Genomic DNA, 18,217 nt, shown 5'->3' on the forward strand with positions numbered 1-18,217 from the left:
CATTTTTTACTCTCTTTAAAAAAATAACATTGTTAATCTGGTCAATTATTGGCATCCTTGTCACATTATCCCCTCCCCCCAAATTTTGATAAAGATATGTCCTAGGGTTTTAGCGGTGGATTTTTTTTTTGTTTCACAGGTTATCTACCCCGGACACGAGGTTTGGAGAAAGTTTGGAAGAATAGGAAGATAAGCATGCAAACCGACGCTAGAATAGAATGCAAACCGATGGAAGCTACAGTGATGACAATGGTCAAATATGGCTCTGAAGAATGGGCGCTCCGAAAAGCGGATGAAGAATTGCTCGATGTTTTCCAGAGAAATTTCCTACGGATTGTTCTGGGTACCCGGCTGACTGATCGTATTTCAAACAGTAGGCTGTACGAAAAAAGTGGTTCAATCCTGCTTTCTGGGGCTACAATGAAAGGAAGGTTGATATGGCCTTGGGCATTCTGCGGATGAAGGATAACAGATTACCGAAGATTGTCCTTTTCGCCCAACCGTCAAGGACTAAACGGAAAGCAGGTCGTCCTCGCCTGGGGTGAGATGTTTTAGAGGGATGTTTTTGATGTAAAGAGGGAGTCTTTGAATAGATTGTGATGGAGAAGGAGCGTGCGTAGCTATGTTTGCATCAGGTGGCTTGGTGCTGAGGTGAGTTGTTAGTAGTAGTAACGTTATGCTTAAAAATAAATTGTAGTTGAAATCACAGTAAAAGTCCTTATTTCTGAAGCAGAGTACATTTGGAATTGTTTTCTATGAGACTATTTCTTAGAAGGTGCCTTTTTTAAACTTACGGACACTATAGGCCGGGTTCTGCTTTTGACTTGGTTTCACCTATTGCTGCGATCAAGATGAGCTATTCTGCGGGTAAAGGTGCAGAACTTTATCCTGTAAGATAATTTGTAGTTGAAGCTATGGTAGGACCATTTTCAAAAAATTACAACAGAATTTTCACCAAAGGAAACATGGCCTTGCTTAACATCCGTTTCAGTTGGGAAATTTCAACAAAACTCCCTGCTTCTGGTGACAGTAGCAGCTTTTAATGTACAAAATGCTTATTACTTAACTTTTAGTAAGTAAACGTAAGAGTGTTTGAAACGTAAGACTCTTTGCTGTATTGCATATACTATAATGGTATTACAATGTTATTAATAATATTTAACTGGTATTAATGGTATAGCTGTTATTAGGTTTGAACTTTTTCTAAGGTGAATTCCTTTAGAACGGCACAAAATATTTTGCATTATTATTTACGTGAAATTTTGGCAGAGGAATTTGTGTTCTATCGCATTTTTTCTAAGAAAACTTTTCATAAATTTTGTCAAAGGTCCCTTATAAAGTCACTTAATTATTTTTTGGGAGACGACAATCAGCTTGTATAATTGGCAAAGAAAATCGGTGGTAACTAAACACCAACGAAACTCTGACATCGACTAAGCCTATTCAAAAAGTAACTAAAATATTCTCAACTCAAACCAACTTACACATTTATAAAGCAAAAGCTGACAGACTTGTCTTATAACTCAATTTTCATAACAGCATAAGAGTAAGACTGATAAATTCAATGGGGTAAGAATTTTTCACTCAAACGTTCACGCTATTACACAAATTTGATGTTTTTACTCGAGTAATTTGCCCATGTTGACACAAGAAAATAACCAAAAGGCGTCTTTTTCACCAAAGAAACCATCCATTAAAAAAAAATCACCATCACAAAAGACACAGCCACTCAGTTATGAAGAAGCAGCTGGCTTTTTCTTTTTTACTTTTTTCACTTTCTTTAGATTGTCAATACCAGACTTTAACACCTTGCTAAACAAAGGCAAAAACTTCTCGCAATCTTTGGCTTCGACCTGAAAAAAGTGGCAAAAGTGAAAAAGTGGCAACTATATAGTAGGGCAACTATATAGAAACAAATAATACATTCAATAAATTATGGTGACTTCAGACACACTAACAATATAGTGAGTCAAAGATTTACCCAGGGGGGGTTCGGCTTTTCATAAAACCTAGCAATAAAGTTTATAAGCAAACCCAATTTTCAGAGTTGTCTAAATTCATATAAAAGGTCCTATGTCAGCGATGACAAAACTATAGACAAATGTCAATGGTGACATGCGAACTCATTTAGTGTATCTCAGGCAACTATATAGAAACAAATAATACATTCAATAAATTATGGTGACTTCAGACACACTAACAAGATAGTGAGTCAAAGATTTACCCAGTGAGGGGGGTCAAGTATTACCATGAGTTTTATTTTTACCAAGATTTAAATGGGAGAAATTTTCCTTTTTCCTCTTTTGATGAGTTTTTTTTTAATGTTTTGCACAGCAAAAACGAAAAAAAAAATTGGCCTTGAAATCGACCATTGTGACTTCGATCAAGCTAATAGAAGGACGGTAGCAACACAAAATATGAGAGCATTTGAATCTTAGGATTTAGTTGAACTAGATTTCAAAAACGAAAAAAACAAAATTGGCCTTGTAATCAACCATTGTGACTTCGATAAAGCCAATAGAAGGACGGCAGCAATACAAACTATGAGAGCATCAGAACCTTAGGATTTAATTGAGCTAGATTCAAATTAAAGCATTTTTCACTCACAGTCATGGCTACTCTAACCATTTTTGTCTTTAGCTCTAGTTGACTTACCCCTGTGGATAAATGGCATTAGCGCTTAGTCATTCAAGCATTTTGGAAATTTCCCTTGACAATACTGGAAGTTTCGACAAAGACGATTTTAGGATGTCTATTTAAGTAGTTCTGACAATTTTTGGAACTGGTACAAGATTTGCAAGGCAATATGGCAGATAATTTCGTGAGGATAATTTGTATTTTGTTACGGAGCCTCAGCAAGCAATAGTTGTAAACTATCCAAGCGGTCATATAGGAGACTAAGGGATTCGATTTTTGCTGACATGTCACTACGCCCGAAACAGAGATGTTTCAGGGTTTCCCTTACGGTGTAGTAAACACAAGGGGGATGGTGTAAGACCGAGTTTGAATCCCATACTTCATGGAACGTCGAAACCTTGTTAGAGCAACGGTTGATTTGACTGCTGTCAGATAAACTGCAGTCCACTACCGTAGTTCACGGTCCGAGCAAACTCTGCAAAAGAGCAAAAATAGCCTACAATACAAGGACGTCTGATCGACAATCGGTGAGAATGTTAAGACAACCTGGCTGTGCCTCCTTTGTCAGAATCAAACAGATAGAAGCAGGCTTGCCACTGAATGGTTCTTCGTTATAAAATCAGAGCTCTCATCGTCTTTTACTGAAATTAAATAAAAACAACAAGTTTTTTTTTAAATGCAAGCCCAGAAGTACTTTTTTAACGAATACAGAAGTTCGCTACGCAAGTTAATTCGTAAGTTACGTATATTTTTTAATTATGAAAACGTTCGTAAAAAATTAAAAGTTATAGTTGCCTTTTCAAGTAATCAAAAAATTGGAGGGCAACTAGACCTCCGCCCTCGCTCCTTTTTTCTCAAAAATTTCCGATTAAAATTATGAAAAAGCCATTCAGCAAAAAAAATAATAATATGCAAATTTTGTTTCAATTATTTATGTGCGGAGAGCCAAGATCAAAACATACATTAATTCAAAAACGTCCAGAAATTAAACAAAAAAAAATAAACAAGTTTTTTTAAATGAAAGTAAGGAGCGAGCGACATTAAAACTTAAAACGAACAGAAATTGATCTGTATATGAAAGCCTCGTTCTTTACGCTAAAATTTGACTCTTTGTCACAACTCTACTTTTTAAAACAATAAAAAAAAATTTAGCGTAAAGAGCGAGGCGTTGAGACAGGGACAACCCCTTTCATATACGGAATAATTTCTGTTCGTTTTAAGTTTTAATGTCCCTCCTTACTTGCAGTTAAATAAACTTGTTTTTTTTTTATTTAATTTCTGAACGTTTTCGAATTAATGCATGTTTGGTTTTCGCTCACCGCATATAAATAATTAAAACGAAATTTGCATATTAATCTTTTTTTGCTAAATGGCTTTCTCATGGTTTTGATCGGATGATTTTGATAAAAAAGGGGTGGGGGAGGAGGCCGAGTTGCTTTCCAATTTTTGGTTACTTAAAAATACAACTAGATTTTTTTTTATGAACGTTTTTGTTAGTAAAAAACATGCGTACCTTACAAATCAACTTACGTAACGAACTTCTATATTTGTGTATTTTTATTACGTATATGAGGGGGTTCACTCCCTCGTCAATATACTCTTTACACTAAAGCTTCAATTTTGTCCCAAATCTTTAAAAATGACCCCTGAATCACAAAGGCCATAGAATAAATAGTTGAAATTACTAAAAATACTTTAGCGTAAAGATCAAGGTATTGTGGAGGAGACATACCCCCTTATATACGTATATATTTTATGTCCTTTTTAAGTTTTAACGCGGCTCATTACTTCCAGTAGAAAAAATTATTTATTTTCTCATTTTTTTTTTGATAATGCTGGAAAATTCTGCGCCCCCTACATGGAAACTCTCTTCCCTAATGAAAAAATTCCTCTATGGAAAGAACCTCCCACGTAACCACCTCCCACCGACCCATCCCCACCTCAACGCGAAATGTCAACAATGGTCAAATTTTGTAATTTGCAGACCCTCCTCGGGAGACTGTGGAGGATTAAGTCGTCCCCAAAGACATATTTATTAGGTTTTCGACTAAGCCGAATAGAATAGATATTTCAAAATTTTGATTCGTTGACTTTGGCAAAAAATGTGCGTGGGAGGGGGCCTAGGTGTACTTCTTTATTTTGGTCACTTAAAAAGGGCACTAAAACTTTTAATTTCAGTTAGAATGAGGCCTCTCACGACATTCTAGGACCAATGGGTCGATACGATCACCCATTCAAAAAACAACAAACAAATAAACACACATCCGTGATCTGTCTTCTTGCAAAAAATACGTAATTCTACATTTTTGTAGATAGTAGCTTGAAACTTCTACAGTAGGGTTCTCTGATACGCTGAATCTGATGGTGTGATTTTCATTAAGATTCTATGACTTTTAGAGGGTGTTTCCTCCTATTTACTAAAATAAGGCACATTTTCTCAGACTCGTAACTTTCGTTCTTTTACCGATGGGTAAGACTAAACTTAATGAAACATATATATTTAAAATCAACATTAAAATGCAATTTTGTTGATTGGTATCTAAATTCCGTTTTTTAGAGTTTCAGTTACTATTGAGCAGCTTTGCTCCTTATTACAGTTCGTTACCATGAACTGTTTGAAAAAAAAAAAACAATAAAAAAAAGGTTGGCTTGGTCTGTCAATTTTTTAGTTTTAGCTCTCAAAAACACAATCCACCCTATCTTAAACAAATAAAAAAGATCTTTTATTCTAGGTTATAACAGAAATTAGATTTTGTTTTGCTAGCCATATTACACGCCCACCCGTTTTCAGATGTGAATCTAAAATAAAAAATAAAAATAAAAAATCTTTTTTAGATAGGAAAATTTTCTAGGAAGACTTCAGACTTTCACTTCTGATCAGGTATATTAGCCGCATTTCGCATAACGATGTCACCTGCTCATCGTTTACCTAAGAGATGGTTCTTCCACGAGTTTCGTTTTTACTATGATTTAGATACGAGCATTTCTCATACCCCTCTTTTAATACATTAATTAACCCTTTTTCTGTTTCTTAGATAGTCCCCCATCACCCCTTCTCTCTGTCCGATGGCACCCATGAAGCCAGACCATAAGGCAGAGGCAAGATGCCACTAAACCAGAATCCCAATCACTAAAATTCCTAAAACTAAAACAGATATCCAAACAGAAATAATGGGGAGTTAAAAAGAAAGAATATGAGAAACTTTCACAAGGTGCTACTAATCCGGAATCACAAAAACTAAAACAGATATCACTATCAGAATTAATGAAGAGTTAAAAAGAAATAATATGAGAAGGTTTGACAAGGTGCTGCTAATCCAGAATCACTAAAACTAAAACAGATATCAATAACAGTAATAATGAAGAGTTAAAAAGAAAGAATATGAGACATTTTCATGAAGATTCCTAAAACTTTTAGGGACGTTCCCCCCTATTTCAAAAGTCAGGTAAATATTCTCAGGTTCGTAACTTTTGATGGGTAACACTAAACTTGATGAATTTTATGACTGAAATTATGTTTTTTTAGAGTTTTGGTTACTATTGAGCCGAGTCACCCCTTACTCACAGTTTGTTACCACTAACTGCTTGATAATTTTCAATCTCAAAAGTTCCATGAATTGTGCAAAGCAAACGTTACGAGACAAATCTTCCATGAAAAGTTTTATTCCTTATTAGTAAAGGCAGAGAAATTTCGGCCAAAACATTGTCAGGGGGGAGGATGTATATGGAAGAAAATTAGATATTTATAAACTTTAGAATACTTATGAACACCAAAGATTTCTAGCTATATTGGGGCATCAGCTCATTGAACATGAATAAAAAAAAAAAAAAAAAAAAAAAAAAAACAAACAACAGCCTGGTAAACAATTGCTTTATGAAAAAACTTACTTTGATATTTTTGTCAAAACAAATATCAAACTCTGAAAATCTTACTGACTAGCTCAAATAATTGTATCTAATATTTCAACAAACAGTTTGTTCAGGCAGAGAGATTGTAAACAGGGTCCAGAAAGAGTGTACCCCAAAGAAGAAAAGTTAAATTGTGGTATTTTAAGGGAAAGAAGACCAAGAATTTTTTAAGAATTATAAAGAAAAGAAAAGAGGAAGAAAGAGAACTTACAACTGTGCTAATTTTCTGTTTCCTAAGTTGTGCCCTATATAAGCACTTATATTCTTCTGGGGGAGGTTCCGCCATCTCTGGATTCTTTGGAGTTGGTTTTGTACGACCATCATCTACAACAGTTGAAGTGGATTAAACATTTCACATACAAATTAGAGACATCATTTTTAATTTCCAATGATATAATAGTTACACACAGATACTTCAAGCACTAAGCCTTGAAATTACATCAAATGCAGACCTTACTTGCAGCATTAAACTTCCCACACAAGCTATTTAACTTTCTGCCAAAAATTCTGTTTTTCTTCAGAACTCCCTACAGACTGAAATATTTTAATATATTTTCAAATCCGTATTCAGCCTTGACACACTTGTCATTGTCTTACAGCTTTATCCTCTGTTTTTAATCTTGCTACAAACTCCCATTCAATATTGCCCTAAACCTCCCAAACTATTTAACGAATTGTGTTAAATTCTATGAATTATTAAAGCAATGAAACGAACACTTAGTAATAATTATTATAATTTTGATACAAAAAATAATGCACCCAAACTTGCGAACTGAACAAGAACAGCCACTAAATCGTACAATTGTAACTAAACAGAAGAGTCAAGAGCCACTGAATCGGCATTGTTAGATGGTTAGAACAAACACCTCCTGCACTATTGTTCAGGTTCATTCGAGTAGTCTTTAGCTGACATCTTGATTTTCTAGAAGATAGACCACGGATTGGCGTCTCTAGTCTGCAATAATCTTCCTTTTATCTTATTCTTTTATGCTAAAATTGTTGGTTTCTAATACCGAGCTCTCTGGCAAGAACCAAAAATTTAGAAAATCTACAATTGAGGTTTTTAAGGTGCGTTTACCTTTTAATCGACCGTTGACGTGCAGAATTAAAAGACTTAATCCCTTCTTCAAGTCCCAAAAATACTGAATCCTTAATTGCAAATAGAAAAATCCCAGGATATATTAGTTATCCCGGAAGATCCCATATCCCTTTAAGAGAAGTTTTCCCACAAAATACCTAGATAAAAGACTGCTGCAACCTAGTAAAGGACAAACCATGGCCCAAAGCAACAAAAAAAATGAAAAGAGCGTTAAAAAAAACTGGCAAGTGTAAAATAATTGCCATTTCTGGCTGATTCAGGAATGGTAATTATTGTCTAAATAGAATATTCAGAAAACAAATTAATTGGAATTTCGCTAATAGCACGAAACCCCTAAAAATGATGTCAGATAAAAAGAGATGTCAGATTAAAATGATGTCAGATCAAAAAGTACACCACTGGAATCGGCATTGTCGAAAGCCCTGTACAGGGAAATTACACTACCCTGGCTTGAAAAACAAGGAAAATCATTTTTTGCATGGGTAGGAGCACCGATGTGCTCCCTTTGTTTTCTCCATTGCTAGTAGGGCCCTGGAACGTCATAGAGATATCTATATATATATAAAAATATAGAGATAACATCATAGAGATATGTTCAATGGTTTATTTTAAAGTAAATCGCTATATCTACGTACTTTCGTAATCAACAAAACACAATATGTAATTCTTTTTTTAAACACAGTCGTTGATTACACATGGGGTTCAAAATCAAAATACAAACCCTGGCAAAGTGCTTTCCCTGTAATGTAAGAAGTTTTTACTTACATCTCTTATTACCTCTGAGCAAACCAAAGACCGATTCCACCAAATCTCAACTTAAATAAAGACGATTAGAAGACACCCCACCCATCTCTCCTTGATTATTATCCTGGTAAAAGATATGTAAAATAATAATAATAATAATAATAAAATAATAAAATATAATAATATAATCTATCTATATATATAAAAATAAGTTGTCTGTGTGTGCGTGTGTGTGTGTTTGTCGAGTGACGTCATGTTTGTGTGTCGACTGACGTCATGTTTGTCGACTGACGTCATTTTAAGGATTGAGCTGTATGCGTCATAAAGTTGTTTGTCGACTGACGTCATGTTGGTCAACTGATGAAATTACATACCGGGACACAGGGAATATAAATGACGACCGGGAACCTCAAATAGAAATTACAGACTGGGAAACCCGGACACAAATCACGACCGGGACACAGGAAATATAAATGACGACCGAGACACAGAGACACAACTACAACGGGGACGCCGGGGGTACAGGCGGGATATATAAATAACGACCGGGACACAGGGATTGTTCGAATAGAAATTACAGACCGGGACACCGGGACACAAATGATGACCGGAACACAGGGAATATAAATGACGACGGGGACACTCAAAGAGAAATTAGAAACTGGGACACCGGGACACAAATGACGACCGGGACACAGGGAATATAAATGACAACCGGGACACAGGGACACATCATTAGAATAATGAGGTATAGATCTGAATACGGATTGTTTTTCCCATGGACAATTATATGGTGCATGTTCAAGAGTCAGTAAACCTGACAATCTATTTATCAAGGAGGCACACTCGTGCCTCTATAAAGAGGCGAACCACGACAATGTTAAGCGATCTTCGGTTCCAGTGGTCGCAGAGGGATGGGGAGGGATGCATTTCGTAGCCCGAGCTCCAACTAAGAAACCTGCCAAATTTCATCCGCCTCTGACTTTTCCTTCATGGGGAAAATCTGGCCGAAAATGTCGACCCACCAACCCCAGCCCCCCTTTAACGTTGTCCGATCGGACTGAAATTCACAAGTTAAGGAAAATATATACTAGCTGTGAAATTCTAGCTAGTATATAATTCTAAATTATATACTAGCTGTTGTGAAATTCACAACAGCTAGTATATAATAATATAAATTAAATTAAATAATATAATTAATTTATAATTAATTAATAATTAAGATATAATTCTATACTAGGATTCAGGAAACTAAATCTTCAAAAAAAAGTTTTCAATCAAAAAGTATAAGACTTATCCCTGAATTAAAGTCAATGCTTCTGTTTTTGTTCCACCCTCTTACACCTGGGATACCAAATTCATGGCCTGTAGGTCATGAGGGACTACAGGGCATTTAAATGCAACTATTGAGTTGAATAGTGTTTGGTTTCTATAAACTTTTAGCTAAATGATTAAAATAAAAAATAAAAAAATCAAACGTCCCAGCCCAAAAAAATGATCCTGCTTGCATTGCAGAAGCTCACATAAATGTTAATAATTGTTTTTTAGAGTGGAAATTGATTGATTATGGACTAGAATGATTTCTGAGGGGCAAAATCAGTGAATTATAAATGTCAGCACAACTGCCTTCCAGCCTAAAATCAATTTCATAGTGAACTCTAAAATACATTTCAAGGATTTCGACTATACAAAAAATGCGCTTTTTTTCTACCAAGCAGGATATGTCATTTAAATTTGATGTATCCTATATTTCTGAACGAGAATTTTATAATACGCAAAAAAGGGAGAAAAACATTGAAAAACCTGAGAATTATCATTTTGCTTATGAAAAACTCCTTAAGATCTTTATCCATAAAGCATAATACCAGTGAAAAAGAAGATAAAAGTTTGGCCTCAAAATTTACAAAAGTCTGAAGCTGTACAACTATAAATCCTCCCAAAGCTGATATATTTCTTTGACCCAAAAAAGGAGATTTAGAATTTCTAGTTACTTTATCCCAAATAATTTTACAAATTAACAAATCATTTTAGTCAAAGAAGTAGCAGGCCAAACGCATCAATGACGCATATGAGTCACTGTATTAGTCACTGATAATCATAACAGATTATGATCATAACTGTTATGATTAATACAGTGACTGTCACATCATAACAGATTATCACCTGTAAGACTTTTAGCACTTGTTATACAACAAAGACAAAATGACATAGTTTTTCATTTTAGACTTGATCTAGTAGAACATGTAATTATATACATGTTTCATTGAGATATTATTTATAATTTTATTTTAAATTGATTTGTTTATGGGTTGGTCAATTTATACTAATGGATAGCATTGATATCAACAGGTCAAAGCCGAAATAAAAGTCATATGCAGCACAATGGCGATGTCTGAGTAAAGATACATGATAAGTCAAAGTATTTTCATAGATGGTGAAACATTATATTGTGACATATTCCCTATATTTAAATAGCAACCGTATTTTAAATTTGAAAGTATTCGAAATATAGAGTCTAAATTATTAACTTGTTTGTTGGACATTGTTTGACAAAGAATATCCTGAAAATCTGAACAATTCTTGCCATCATTACGGCAGAAACTTTATATTAATCAAAAATTGCCACAGATGCCAATTGAAATTGAATCTTTAGAGTTTTAAAATTACATTACCCTTTGCATCATCGTTTAAAAAAATATTCCATCAAAACTACACAAAAGTTTTTCTTGTGTAAATCAAAGTATGGGGGAGGTATACGTTTCCAGAGGGGGTTACACTGAATATCGTTTTAATGTCATTAATCACAATTAAAGCACAGTCTTCTAGTTCTGCATGATAAAACTGATAACAATAGAAAAAGACAATGAGTTGGTATCGCTTATATGTGTACGCAAAATTTTTAAATTGTGAGAAAAATATACATATATCGTTTAAATTCACTTTATTCTATTCTCAGCAGACAGAATACTGATGGAAACATAAATGTCCCCAAAGTAGCACTGGCGTTTTGACGAAATGCGATTAATTTCAGACATAATTCTTAGCACATTTATGTCAGTTCTTTTTTATGGAGCTGGATAAAAGAAATATTTAGAAAAGCACAAATAGCGAGAAGTCAGCATGGTATTGTACTTAGAGGCAGTTAAATATTTATGCGTTAGCATGTGAATCCAAAACACAATGAATAGGATGTTCTTAGTGATTATTAGGCAATTCGATGACAAATAAGATAATCGGAGTTTCAATTAAATACTGGAAATAAAGATTGAATTAATTAAATGATTTCTGGAGCGGATCCCCCTTTAGCAAATTCCATGACCAAACTACAACCAAATCGGCCCATCTATAGTGCGAATATCATTATAAAAAGCATTAAGTCTTATTTTCTTTACTCATGAGGGGGGTATCCTCATATACGTAATAATTTGATCAGAGATATCGAAGTCTATGTTATAAATATGGATAACAATTTGGCAGCAAAATCTCCCTGTAGTCATAGTTGTTTTTATAGAAGTCCCAGCTCCCCTTGTCAGACAAGTTCCCATCCAGTAATTGCATATTCTATTAATAATGTGATGAATCAACATTACAAGAATGTTCTTATTGTTTGAAATTTTAATTTACCAGAATTACAGTGGATTCATGGGTTTGCTATGACAGAAGGGGTTGAAAACAAATGACCCAATTCTAGAGTGCCTTCATGAACATTTGCTATACCAAGCAATTGATTTTCTGACCAGGTATAGATGTGGGAAGAACCCAGCCTTGCTATAACTTTTGTTTATTAATGACCACAAGATGCTTATTAGTGTTGATTCAAAATGACCATTTGGAGCAAGTGACCATGTTGCAATTACTTGTAGGTTTAGGTTGCACCCACAAAAGGATGATTGGATTAAGCATATAATTGCATGCAAAAACATACAGTAATTTCCTAGAAAAGAAGACTCAAAACCAGACTGTTAATTACTCATGATGTCAAGCAAGCTGTGCATAAAAAGAAGAAGCATTGGAGCAAATACTAAAGTAAACCCTTCCATGAGAAGTTTAAACAACCCCCAAAATAAAGTTAGGTATCTCACGAGAAAACTTGATAGAATATGAAGAGGGATTGAAATTTGATTCAAAATCTAACTCTAAGAGATTTTGGAAGTATGCTTCAACTCAGAAACCAGGGAGACACTCAGTTCTGGAACTACTTCTGAATGGTAATACAGTTATTACCCCAATAGATATAGCAGCTGAATTGACTAGTCAATTTAAGTCAGTGTTCACAACTCCAGATGATACCCCCTTATCAGAAGCACAAGAATATTCTATCTGATTAACTTCACAAATATTGAAAGAAGCTCATGCAGAAATAGCTCTTCCCCTTACAAACATGTTTCAGAAGTCTCTTGATGATGAGTAGATTCCTCAGGATTGGCAGCTGAGAGAGACTTGGGGGTAATAGTTGATAAAGAATTAAAATTCACTGTGCAAACACAGACAGATGTAGCCAAAGCACTCCAAACCCTCCCCATTATAAAAAGAACAATTACTAGTAGGTAACCTATGGTGATTTTCCGCATCTCTGAAATCGACCGGAATTTTAAGCCGTACCTTCTTTCTTTGGTAATTTCTTATTTTTGCAATTTATTCATCGTACTGAGGGTATATTACTAAATCAGTTTGTGTTAAGAAAATATTGGTTTCCAGTTTATACTCTTTTCTTCTTTTGCTCAGATAAGTTTTTTTAGAGGATAAATACTCTGTTGTAGGAATGGAAATGGGGGGGGGGGGAACCCGAATGATGAGAATGTACTCTAAAAATTACGCTGTTGGTTTTTCTTTGTCATAACAGTAAGCGTCTAAAACATTTAATAATTTTCTTGCTACTGTTATTACGTTGACTACCTATTAATGAATTAATATTGATAAAGAATGCAATGCTCAAGTGAGTTTTTTCCCACTCTACCTATTCTTGGAAAACAAATGATAAATGTTTAAATGAAATTAATACGTGGAATTTCGGTCACAAAATTTTGACTAATTTTTTTTTCTGATTTTCTTTTAGAATTTATCAACAGCGTTATAAAAACCTAACAAATATAATAAAGATCAGCAGCGGTTCTAGGCCCGGGCAGCGGGGAGGGGGGGGGCAGCTGCTCCCCAGTTTTTCTGACACTAAATTCCATCTATTTCACATTTTTACGCTCCTATTAAGGTACTTAGTTGACTAGAAAATTGTAGGCATTGTAATTTTTGTGTACCTTGCCCCATCCCCTCACTTTGCGTGGCGTAAAACCGTTACTAGATAAGATTAAATCTTTTGTGTAAAAGAAAAATAGGGTTTAATGTACAGCATTCTTACTGTACATCCAAAAAGAGTGGGATGCCATTCGGAGGACATCGTAGCTGCAGCAAACTTGAGGGATGACTAGAGATCAGGGTTATCACCACGGTCAGTTCCCAAAGCACTACGACTGCCCTAATTTTTGTGCTAAACAGCGATTTTTAATACTACGGTCAAAAAATAACTGAAATAGTACTAGAAGTGGTAATCCTGAGCAGGTGAAATAGTACTACACATAATGAAATAGTGTTACAATAGCACTTTCGAGTAGGAGATCCTCCCTAGATACCCATGGGTAGCTCTGGTTACACAGGCAGAAATATGGTTTAAGGTAGTATTCTTACTGCATTGGACTGTAATCCTGTTGAAGCCCTTACGAAAAAGTGAAACTACCCTAAAAACGTGACAATTCTGAAACGACAAAAAGCAATCTTAAAAAGTCACTGCTTCCGAGAGTGAATAGATATAAGATGAGACAGGAGGGAAATTTTTTTGTCAACTTTGGTGCCCTCGATACATTTTAGGCTATTTTAGCTAAGGCAATGACGTTATTTCAGTTTATAAAAACACCACATGAGTGCAAAGAGTATGACGTCACTCCTCGTATAAGCATCATTGTAGTTAGACAAAAATGACGTCTTACTTATTATATATAGAGCATCGCAAGCAATAGAAATTATCAGTAAAATTAAATCGTTTAGTTATGACAGAAATGAAAATTAAGACAACTTTAAAAGATGTATATATAAATAGAATCCTTCCGGTGGAAGAAAAGTATCTATTGAAATACTTTTACTCAGCCTTTACTGGCGACTATTTTGAAGGTAAACCCATGGTTTTATTAGTTGGCCGAAATTCAACCATGAAAAAAAATTTTATAAGACATCTTCTTGGAAAAGATGGTCCAGACCGGACAACCGACAAATGTATGGCGTTCATCCACGGAGATAATGAGGGAATAATTCATGACAACCTGATATTTTTTGGTCAAACAATTCAATTTGAACCACTGTCAAACATCAGAGGTTGGCTTAGCTGTTTTAAGGGCTGTAGTGTTAATGCTCCTGTTTTGGAAAACCTTACAATAGTAGACACACCAGGTATACTTTGCGATGACAAACGCACATGGGATTGTGATTTTAGTGCGGGTCTGGAATTCCTTGCAGAACAAGCAGACAGTATTTTTTGGTTTTTTGATAACAAAAATTTGGACATTCCCGATGTTTTTCGAGCTTTGAAAGACCACACAAAGAAGATTCAAATAATTATCAATTCAGATAATGCGATTGATAGAGAGGGGCTGCTGATGGGACTTGGTGTAAAAATTATGTGGAAACTAGGCAAGCTTTTTGATGATCCAGTAGCTCCTTCAGTATTTTTTTGGGATGAAGGTAAAGGATCATTTAAACTCGAAGAACGAAAAATCGAAAATCTTCTCATATCTCTTCATAAAAATGTCAAAAAGAGAAAAATAGAGGTCTTCGTGAAACGTGCTAAGCTTGCCAAGACCCATGCACTTCTCATACATGAGCTTGGGAAAGGTTTTTGTGGCATTGACTCTGAGAAAAAACTGCGGATCAAACATATTGATCAGCTCTATGAAAAAATTGCAAGGAAGTACAAAGTTGACACAGAAGATTTTCCACATAAGACGAGAATGCAGGAAAAGCTTGGTGAACTTGACTTTGATAAAAGCAGACAGCTTTTATCTAAGGGCTTAGATAAAAAGCTGATCTCTAAATTAGATCGTGCATTATCCGAAGACATTCCTCAGTTAATGAAAATGTTAGAGGATAGTTAAGAAGTTCTACAGCAGCAAAACATTTCTAACACAAAGAAATAGTTTCTTGAGAAATTCTTTTTCAAAATAACTTCTTATAAATTGAACAACACTTTTCGTAGAGCCCTGTAAAAACTTTCAGGGAGGAGGGGACCCCTTGCATGATGACAAAAGCAGCCAGAAAATAAAATAGAAAAAGTTTTTTTTTTGTTCAGCTGAAGGTAAGGAGCAACAAAAAGCATCTAGTACCTTTCCCGAGTAACAAAAGATAATATATATAAAAAACTAGAACGGTAAAAACTAAAAACGATAAACTGGAGTTATAGTTTGGCATTTGACCTGTGAGTATCGATATAATTTTTAAGCAGGATTTAACTTTGGAATAAATTACATTTGGAATACAGTGACTGTCAGTGATTATTGAAGTTTCGCAATAAGTGAAATATATAAGCAATAAGGAAGGCTTGGAAATTGCGGAACGACTTTTTCCGTTTGCGAATGATGGTAAAATTCTAGACCAGATTTGTTGGATGTCGGAGTACGGCGGGAAATAAGCCAGACAGGTCCCACGTCCCATCGGGGCACTGACCACAAAGTGATTGCCACTGCTTGCGTGGGCCTGTCCCTATTTGAGATAAGTAAATTTCAATTAATTTTAAATAACGAAAATGTCTGTTCAATAGGAAACAAATCTGGATATTTTAGAGCGTCTGAAAATATAGAAAATCTGCTTGGGGGCCATTCTAAGCTCGCGTCGATAGCAGAAGAACTGCAGATTATTTCCTTCCAAATGAAGCAAAATGAGGTGTCGCAACGTCACTGAAGATTCCAGAAAGCTACAAAAGTCTTGAAAAGAAAAGTCAACCAATGGGAAGGAAGCTGTTGGGCATTTGCGGGGAATTTGTTCTAGTCATTGGAAATGATGTGGGACGCGGTGAGTTTACTTGCATTTCCGGAATGAATTTTAGTGTTATTGATTATTTTTTGGTGGACAGTAGGCTCGCACCTGAATCCCTAAACCATGAGGTAGTGCATTTTTGCTGGTTCTAGTAAAAATCTAGTATTAGTAAAAATCAGCGGAAAAGAGAAAAACTAAAGCATCAGACCTGTGACCCGAATAAAAGATTATTTTTGCTCGGAGCCGATGGTACAACAGTTGAATGCTCTAGCATGTGAGATTGAGGAACATACGGGAAATGTAAATGAAGTTTCTTCAAAATTTGCTCCTTTACTTGTAAAAAGATGCAAAAAAGGGGAAACAAAAAAGCACGTTTTTCGACAATGAATGTGAATGGAAAAAAGAAGAATTAAGTCACATACTAGAATATGTTAAAAAATTCAAAAAGAAAATTGAGAAACTGGAGTTGCTCCGACATATAGAAGTTAAAGAAAAGAATATAAACTAATGACAAAAATGAAGAAACTAGAGTTTCGATGGCGGGAACAAAATGAACTTGCGCATTTCTATAAGACAAATGATTCCCGGGAATTCTGGAAAAGAGTTTCATCAAAAAAGATGACGGCTCCCAAATATCTTAAGCAGGAGGACGTGTGGCCCCCCTTCTTTGAGAAACTAGAAGCAGGTACAGCATCTGGTACAGAACAGCCCCCACCCGATTTCGAAAAACTGTCAGAAGAGGTCGGAGCCCCCTCTTGTGACCACACCGAATACCCCTTACTGAAAGAAGATTCACCTTTGTCGCCAAATCCAGCGGGAAGAAGTGGAAGATGCCTTAAAACAAACTAGAGGTGGGTCTGCGCCAAGACCAGATGGAATTCCAGCAAAGGCTTTGAATGTACTACAAGTAGTTGTATTACCTCTGCTTCTGGGGTTGTATAACTTGGTTATGAAAGAAAAATATTGGCCTGATACTTGGAAGATATCTGTAGTTATCCCCCTATCTAAGAAAGTTCATGCAAGTTTGTGCGAGAATTACCGACAAATCAGCTTAGGAAACTGTCTTGGAAAAAATTTGGACAAAATCTTCAACAAAAGGCTGGAATTATGGCTGGATGAGAGATAAATTCTGAGGGAAGAGCAAGCCGGTTTCCTTAAAGGGTACTCACCATCTGGTCGAATGTTTGTTCTAAATGCATTGATTAGTAAGTATTGCAAGATAAACGGATAGTTGTACGTGGTTTTTGTTGATTTAAGTAGAGTATATGACAATGTTGACCATATAATTCTGTTTAGAACACTTTTAGAAACAGGAATTCCGCCACCCTTTTTAATGGTTCTTCTTTCGATGTATTGTTTGACCAGAAATGTGGTAAAGATAGCAGGAAGTGGTATATCTAGAGTTTTTTTTAATGTGAAAGGTATAAAACAGGGTAGTACCCTGTCACCGAAACTTGTTGCTATTTTTATAAATGATCTTGCCGAATACCTTGAAAAAAGGTGGGCGCCAGTTGTACACCTTGGAAATCAAGTATTATCATTACTATTATTTACCGATGATATTTCCTTGTTCGCCAGATCCAGTTCGGAGCTATAAACTCTGTTAGATTTGATAGCTGACTATTTAGAGGAAAAGAAACTGGAAATTACCATAAAAAAGACAGAGGTGATGATTTTTTGCCGTAGACAATCAACAGGAAATAAAGATGAAGAAAGTCTTAATTTGAATGGTGAAGATGTGAAGGTTGTGTCTCAGGCAAGATATTTAGGATTCCATCTAACAACGAACGGAAGATGGAGCAATCATATTTCGAA

General features: G+C 35.3%; 1 protein-coding gene across 1 annotated transcript in view; it reads right to left on the reverse strand.

The window, feature by feature from the left end:
- Positions 1–1,470: 1,470 nt before the first annotated feature.
- Positions 1,471–18,217, reverse strand: part of LOC136028727 (signal recognition particle 14 kDa protein-like) — a 56,576-nt gene continuing 39,829 nt past the window's right edge. Inside the window, exons 3-4 of the mRNA XM_065706598.1 lie at positions 6,758–6,870; positions 1,471–1,853 (exon numbers count right to left, since the gene is read on the reverse strand). Coding sequence (XP_065562670.1) covers positions 1,734–1,853; positions 6,758–6,870 — 233 coding nt within the window. The 3' untranslated portion in view covers positions 1,471–1,733. The remainder of the gene's footprint in view (positions 1,854–6,757; positions 6,871–18,217) is intronic.

This window comes from Artemia franciscana, chromosome 7 (genome assembly GCF_032884065.1).
Source record: "Artemia franciscana chromosome 7, ASM3288406v1, whole genome shotgun sequence".
Lineage (NCBI taxonomy): Eukaryota > Metazoa > Arthropoda > Branchiopoda > Anostraca > Artemiidae > Artemia > Artemia franciscana.